The sequence below is a fragment of the Thunnus thynnus genome, chromosome 23, assembly GCF_963924715.1.
Source record: "Thunnus thynnus chromosome 23, fThuThy2.1, whole genome shotgun sequence".
Lineage (NCBI taxonomy): Eukaryota > Metazoa > Chordata > Actinopteri > Scombriformes > Scombridae > Thunnus > Thunnus thynnus.
The window spans coordinates 6,017,751-6,026,141 of NC_089539.1; the positions used below are offsets into that span (position 1 = coordinate 6,017,751).

At 37.9% G+C, this 8,391-nt stretch overlaps 1 protein-coding gene across 1 annotated transcript; it reads right to left on the reverse strand.

Moving 5' to 3' along the window:
- Nucleotides 1-435: 435 nt before the first annotated feature.
- On the reverse strand, nt 436-7,956 carry LOC137176277 (NXPE family member 3-like). Its single transcript, XM_067582473.1, has 5 exons — nt 7,514-7,956; nt 5,420-5,730; nt 4,115-4,185; nt 3,588-3,794; nt 436-3,494 (listed from the first exon to the last, which is right to left on the reverse strand). The coding sequence occupies exons 1-5, from the start codon at nt 7,688-7,690 to the stop codon at nt 2,941-2,943; spliced, it is 1,320 nt and encodes a 439-aa protein (XP_067438574.1). The 5' UTR covers nt 7,691-7,956; the 3' UTR covers nt 436-2,940.
- Between the last annotated feature and the right edge of the window lie 435 nt (nt 7,957-8,391).

Here is an 8,391-nt window from a genome sequence, read left to right on the forward strand (position 1 = left end):
CACGTCCCCATATCATTCCCCCCAGCTTTCCCCTGAGCTCACCAGAAAGAGTCAACTGTTCACAATTATTCAAAACATTTTTCTTAATTCTGAGACTCTTCCTTTCTGCTTCCCCATATCTGGCTTCTGTTTACAAAGCAGTGACATGACAGCTTTGTCAGCGTCCCCCTTTTATAGTTTCTATTATACCCCTTAGTGTTAATAATAGAGGTGTTAAACCAGTGTAAACTATTTAAATGACTATACTTAGGAACTTTTTCTAATAAATTAAGGGATCACAACATTACCATGCTTATAAATATGTTTTTCTTTTCTTCTCTCCTTTCTTTCTCCCATTTTTCATCTCTTTTCCTTCCTTGTCTTTCTTTCTTTCCCCCTCTTTATCCTTCCTTGTGCCCCATATTATACATATGATAATTGTACATACTTATGCCATATTCTTAATAAAGCCATGGGGAAAATTTCCTTGAATGTAGATTTTATAAGCTGAACTGAATGTAGATCTTATAAATCCCAATAGGTTCTTCTTTAATGAGTGTAGTCATTGTCCATCCAGTTGAAAAAGGAAAAGAAACTTCATTTTCTGTGTCCAAATTGTCTCATCTTGGTGAATCAGGTGCAGTCTGTTAATAACGTCCATACCCCTATTGACTTTCATATAGAAGTCCATGTCTTCAGATGGGCGCGTAACAGACTGTGCTTCATTATTAAAGTAATCAGCATCTTCACTGGATGCCTCACCCCATACTTCAGCTTGGTCTTCCGTAGCAGGTCTTTGATTTCATTGAAGGTGGCATGTTGCTGTCGTTGGTCAGCAGTTAGGTCTGGATAAATACTTAGCTTCTGGCTTTGGTTTTGGAGAGTACCTTGTTTCCCCTTAATTCTCTCCTAAATTTACGCTTAATGTATCTTATGTATTCAAATAACAGAGAGAAATTCACAAACTGAATGAGGATGTGTCAGCCGTATCAAAATAACCAGGATTTTTAGTTTTCTGTGGACATGTTTGTAAATTGATTCATAAGCTTGGTTGGGTAATCAGCCCTTATGAGGCTGTAAATATGTTTGCCTTTTAATAATAGTGGATGCTGAGTGTTTGCGAGATGTAAACAGACATACAGTAGTGGTTAGTCTGGTTTGTCTATTGTTAAAGTCAAATGAGTCCTATTAAGTCTACTGAGTTTCAGGTCACAGGTTGGCTACTTTTATCTGAAAGAGTACAGCCATGATGTTCGAGAGATCTGACAATTCATTTGATCTACTATTACATAAATATAACTTAAGCAAAATACACCACATTCCATATGGTTGTTCCAGTTGGTTTTTACATATAGGTTTTGTGTATATAACAAAAAATAAAGAAAAGTGCAACAACTAAGAAATTACATTTTCCTCACATTCCATGAACCCACAACCAGTAATTTATCCCAGGAAACATTTCATATGATATCCATAATTATGTCAGCAATAATATCTTGTTTAAATGAGATTTAATTCATCAGTATAGCATCAACACTCATAAACTACATAAAAAATGTCTTTGTTTCTGCTGTTGAGATAAAGGTAGATGTTGTTTAATATCAAGGCTGTTATTATACATTCCTGAAAAATTCATCCACTTGCAGTTTTATTGCATTACTTGAGTGACTGTCAAGTGAAAAAAAAATCTCACCCTGCTGGTTAACATCAGTTTATGGTGCATAAACCATCCCATGAGTCATTTTGAGTCAAATTTACTTGTTTTGTTAAACCTTCTGTCAGAAAGAATGAACCCTTAGCTGCATAGCTGCTCACTAAGCTACAATTAGCTGAAATAGTGCAGGCTAGACTATGTCTGCTGGTGCTGAAATAGGATACAGCCTACTTTGACCTTTTGGCCCTTGTTTGCAAATATCAATACTCCTCAGCTCTTAAGGAACCATGTATGTAGAAGCTTAGGCAAAGGTTAGGAGAGTATTACGGCCTTCGGGCTATAACAAAGGGGGACAAATATTCATTTGTTATTGGGATAATGTGTTATTAACTTTTACTGAAATGTTATTGTGTCTAATAAATCTATTCAATTAAAATCGTGTTGTAAACATAGGATGATTCTTGAATATTCATGTCTATTAATTTTTTCCTCATCATACTATGAACATATTTGAGTTTTAAAAATTGAACTGCCATTTAATGAATGATTATTGCATTTTATTTATGTATTTTATTTGAACTTACTTTAATTTTGTCTTAACAAGTTTTGATCTGCATTTTTCAATTACTAATTTTTTACTGCTTTTTGCAGTACTATTATTTTTTAATGAAAATGTACTGTATATATACATTATATTTGTATATATACATTATGGGAGCCAGCAGCCAATTAGCTTTGCTCAGCATTAAGACTTGAAACAGCTAGCTTGGCTCCTACAAAAGGTAACAAAATTGGCCAATCAGAACCTCTAAAGTTAATTTATTAACATGTTATATCTCATCTGTACAGAAATCAAGGTACACTTAATGACAATTTGGGGTTGCCAGGCAACCAGCAAAGACTCCAGAAAGTCTCTGTGATGGGCAAAGAAATACACTAACACAAACTGTCATTTTTATACTTTTGTTTTTGTACGGAAACAAACAATATACAATGTGTGTTAGTAAGCTTTAGAGGTGCTTATAGGCGGATTTAGTTACCTTTGGACAGAGCCAAGCTAGCTGTGTTTCCAAGTGTTTCCATTATTTCTGCTAAGCTAAACTTTTACTATTAAACTATTACAACTAAACTATACCATTTATCATAGACAAGCTAATTTAGAACCAGACCTCTGTATCAATATTGGTGAAAAATAGAAAAATGGTAGAAAATAGTAGGTGAATTTCAGCACCTGGCAGAAACACAGAAACATGAGGACTCAGCACATGTATGTGAATTCACACTCCTTTCCCCCAACAAATACTCATCTAGCTGCCCTTTTGAGGGCAGATGTAGGACAAAACAACATCAATGATATTCTTAATAATGGGAGGTTGTGGATGGAGGTTGTGTGGCAGGTGGTGGGCCAAGACCATCTCCCAGACGTCCAGCAGATGAACATTTAGTCCTTTGAACATGGCTCTGAGTACCTTGTCACGCTGCAGCGAGTACCAGTCGCTATTGGTCAGTGCTGCATCAGGCGTCATAGTTTTGGGGTTTGCAGTCCGGATTAAAACCAATGTGCCTGGAGCCCTGTCCAGCAGCCGCACTACCGCCCTGCGGATGCTCTGCAGCCGCCGGATGTAGAGCTCGATGGGGAAAGTGCTGAAGTGTGCCCAGATGCCAAAAACTACAACGGTGTTGGTGCCTCCAACTACATGGTCTAGTTCATTGGCAATGTAGTGCAGCTCGATGGCTGGGACATTTCTAGAACGGACAGGGGGACCGTGGAATCTGAAATTCACCAAAATGTTGTTTGCGTAGTCTAAAGCCATGAAAGGTCCAACTTGAACTGTACTGTGCAGATTAAACTGCTTGAGATCTAAAAGTATTACAAAAGGAAAGAATTAGGACACATTAAGCTGCAGTATGAACAAAATCAAACCTTTGCTAGAGATTTCTGTTGATGAACTACCTGGCAGTACTGTGTTGAGGTGTTCAAACCACTGCCTGATGGTAGAGTCTCCATACAAGTGGACGACCTTGCCTTTCAGACACTGACTGATGACAGACGATGTGTTGAAATGGCGGACTTTGGTGCCACTTAATGCTTGCCATGCACCCTGGTAGTAATAGCCAACAGGTCCAGAATGCACAATGCTGCTCTTCACCTCTGGTTGATCTGAGAAGAAGTTAGAGGATAAGGGGGGAAATATGTGGTATAAGAAAACACTTATGGCTTATCTTCATTCCATAATGACTAGATATACTGCTATCAGCTAACACTTTTGGCCTAGTACTTTGTGCTCTCATTGCTCTTCAAAAACTGGTCTGAATACATCTCTACAGGAGAATGCTGTCTAGAACATAGTGGTAAATTTTATACAAATGTTCATTTCTCTGACTGGTTTACTTCTAATAATCTGTACAACATTCAATTTTGAATTATTATTACTAATAATATAGGCTGTGGTGGTGGTAAAAGTAAGAATTGTGCATTACCTTTATTTTTTGGCAACACGGTGACACTAGCAGATCCTGAAGCTCGAATGTAGACTTTCATGTTGACACCACTGAAGAAAAGCATGCAGAATAAAATATCTCTTGCACACATTATAACACTAACAACATAAAACACAAGAAAGGAAGACAACATTTTAAAATCATTTCATGAAGTTACAACTAGAACAATCAAGCACCAATATGGGAAACAACTACCTGGAAGTAAATATTCAACATTACATAAAACCTAGCCCATAAAAATCCATTTTTTTAGAAGTGAGTTAAAGCTGTTGTAATTCATGTCATCACACGAACAATGGGTCCAAAGTGAAAATTTATTTCACTTTGCACTTTTTTCTGAAAAGACCACACCCAAAATAAAATGTATACATTTACAAAAAACAAATGAATCATTACAAATGCTATCCATTAAAAAAACAAAAGTCAACTAATGTGATCCAGTCTGAACTGGTTTGGAAGTAGAAGTCCCATTAATTTTTCCCAAAGACAACATTATGCGATTCACAGTTGGAGCACTTCTACAGCTTGGATTGGCATGAAACTCTCCTGGTTAAATCATCAGTAAAAAACAGTGTTAGAAAATATCTGGTCCTTTGATAAAAAGTCAAAGGCACAAGCCCTAACTACAACTTCTAAGGTGCATTTCAGCAAGAAACATCCAGTCACCGATTCTATTATGTACGGGGCTAAAAGTGGGTGGAATCAAACGATTGCAAGGTTCAGAAACGTGAAAAGACAATCTGCAGCTTAAATCAGTTCAGCTTTAAATTTTGGGTCAACTGTTGATAAATTCAGGACCTGTGCCACGATGTTCAAGTGCAATGACAAAGTGTTTCAAATTGGCTATCACTCTGATTTACACCTCTGACTGGCTCCGTCTTAATAGCAGCTGCATTAGTGTGTCATGGGAATTGTACTATTTTGAGTCGTCCACTATGCAGAAATGATGGACAAAACATTATTTCTCAGAAACTAAAATTGGTGGCCATAACTTAAACCTATAGGATCCTTCATTTATCTGGCAGTGACCAATGCTTATATGTTAAGTAATCTTGAGCATATCACTAAAAACATTTTTGAAATGGGAATACAGATTGGGGAAAAACACGTCCAGAATCAGCAGTTACTCTCCCTTGGCAAATCTATTTCACTTTGTGTTATCTTAGACTAAACATCTCTAGATTCAATCTTTACAGCTTCTAGTTACACAATTTTCCACCAAGGAGATACATAAGTAACACTTTGAAAAAAAAAGAAGCCAGTCTTGTCTTTCTGCCCACTCACCTTCGAAAGAGCTTCTCCTCCTGAGCCTTGAGCTGTTTATGAAACCCGCCATTGTAGTTGGTGATCCTGGCGTCACAGCTCAGCTTCTTTGGCTTGTAGCAGAACCACGGCTCGCCTGTAATGAGGTCAGTGTAGTTGCACAATGGCTGCTGGGTCGGACGCAGGCAGACATTGCAGGTGGTGGTTTCAGAGACTGAGCCTGAGCGGAAGACACTCCGGAAAGAAATCCTATCTGGCTGTTCTCTGGTCAGCCTGTGCAACACTGTGACAGCCTCACTGGGGTGAACCAGCGTCACCTGATAGGACAGAAAACCAGAGTTCAAAGTTCAACAACCATTACTTGGCCTTTGTCAAAGCAATAAAAACAAAAAGAGTGAACACCACTAAAATTTGCACACTTTGTTTCAGGTGTAAACCAGATTGATCTCCAGATACTCATGTTTAGAGAACTGATCATTAACTAAACCCCTCCCCGAGCAGCGATTGTCCAATTATAGTTTAGTAACCATAACTAGGCACAGCAGGTCTGTCAATCTTTAGATTTCTCCACATCGTGAAGTGGTGTGCATAGGGTTGAAGTAAGATCAATACCTGACATTTAAAGAGTTTGCAGGGTGTTCTCTTTTTTAGCCTCTCCAAACACAAAAATATGAAGAGCAAAAGTGTAAGTTTTAGTGTGTTTGTGTGCTCTAACATAATCTGCAAATGTTAGCATGTTTGGATAATGAGTTTACTACCTACAGTAGTAATCCAATGTTACCTCCAAGGACAAGGAGCATTTCATACTACATTATTTTTGGGGTTTACAGGTTACATTAAAAAAGTCCACTGAATGAGATGCTGGCTATGGCAAAGCCTCCCACTGATATTTAGTAATTTCATTATCTTGGTTTGAATATTTTGCCTGCAAATTCCATATTCACCACAGACAATTATGGCACTAGACTTAATAACATACTAGCAGATATAACTAGGCGGGAATTGACTCTTAAAAAGAAAATCTTGACTAGGATCAAATTTGCAGAAATCTCAGAGAGAGATATCTCAAAATCTAGACACATAATGCTGCTCTATATCTCTTACCACCAGCTGGGTATTGGAATAGATTACACAACACTATCAATAACCTTGTTTGGAAAAGAAATTCTCCAGAATCAAATACTACAAGGAATCCAGGTGGTCAGAACTGAACTAATCTCAAATTTAATTTCTGGGCTTTCACAAGAGCTTTGAACTCATGGCTTAATCCTGAGAAATCCTGATTGTTCCTTGTGATGTTGACAGAATATCAGAATATCCTTGTAAATGTCACCTAAGTATTCCTCTTTTTAACAGTTATGCCATCACTGTGGGGTGGTAAGACTTTAACCTTTCCCCACTGGTCAGAGAGAGGTACTCATGTTCTCAACAACATTATACATGAAACAGACTCCAAGCATACCAGGACATAAAAGATGCTTATGGTCTGCTCAGTTCTGCCTTTCTCTTTTACCTTCAACTGAGATCCTCATGCAATGCTTATGGAGTACCCAGGGCTCTAAAATTTTCTCCTGCTCTGCTGTTTTTAAATGATGGTACAGGTTTAGATGCATCTGTTTCTCTTTGCTGTATTATGTTAGTTGGTTTATATGCTGTCAATAAATTGGTTGACACTCGATGGAAGAAACCTATGTCTCAATATGTCAGTGGAACTTAACACTCTTGGATATACTGAATTTCAAAAGTTCCACTGCCATATTAAATTATGTTAAACAAGATAATATTTATTTTCTGGATAGTGCTAGACACCAGATCAAATCTTTGATTGCTGAATTGGTTTAGCACTTCTCAATCCTGTGCTAGCAATTGAATCTGGACCATGGTAGAGTAGTTATCTTGATTTTGATAAGAATTATTGACAGCATACAGAATAATCCAACCAGTATATGAAAATAAAGGACCCAATGTTTTGAAAATTACTGCTTATGTGTCATGCAAGAACCAAAAGTTGACAGGCTTAGCAACAGTACTGAGGGGGGTGGGGCTTAGCTAACGATCAATTAGAAGATAGACTAATGTCACAATCACATTTAATATAATAGTTTTTAGCATCACCTCAACCTGTGCGCTTCCCTCCCAGAGTAAAGAAAATACAGCAGAGTAGGAGCCATTGAGATGATCCAGCACTTTCCCAGCCACACCTGCACCAAGTGCTCGGTTGTGCAGACGGGCAAGTAAGACGTCTCCCCCAGACTTCTTCGGACGGCCCTTGAAGTCATACATTTTAATCATAACTTCCAGCTGATCCCCTACATGCCACTGTCGTCTACCCTTCTCTGGGAGAATAGTGAAGGTGCTGTGGGCAGGATTGGTGGTCTGCTCCAGGGAAAAAGGAACTGGCAAGGATGGAGTTTCAGGCCAAGCAATGGAGTCTAATAGGAGGCGTTCCTCCAGAGCATCTTCAGGGGACCGTGGCTGGAAGCTGCAGAAGCGGCGTTGCAGGTGAGGTCTTGGAGCAGGGAAGGTGGTGATCACCTTATGCTGAAACTGGCAGGGGGTCAAGAGATTTATGTGACAAAGATATATATAAAAAAGCTTTATAATGTAAGACAAATGAACTAAATGAAACAAAAGGTTTTTTTTTCCTGCCCCACACCAGAAAATAACTGAATATTTGAAGGGGTTGCTGAAAGAAGCTGATCAAAGACTGAAAAAAGATGAAAAAGATAAAGGGAGGAAAACTGCAGTCAGAATATCCTTACATTCCATTTCAGTAACAACTGTAGCAATAATTTAAATATTACTTTTCGTATTGCTGTCGACAGTTACATAGGTTGATGAATTTAAGGTACGCTATTAGGAGATAATTTTTTCTCCTTTTTTTAAAAAAAAAACCTTCTTAATGAATTTTTAGATGCGGACAATGTTACAGTTCAATTATGATGTTAATATTTAACACAACTGAAGTGTTCATACTAGTTATTCTGGTGAAA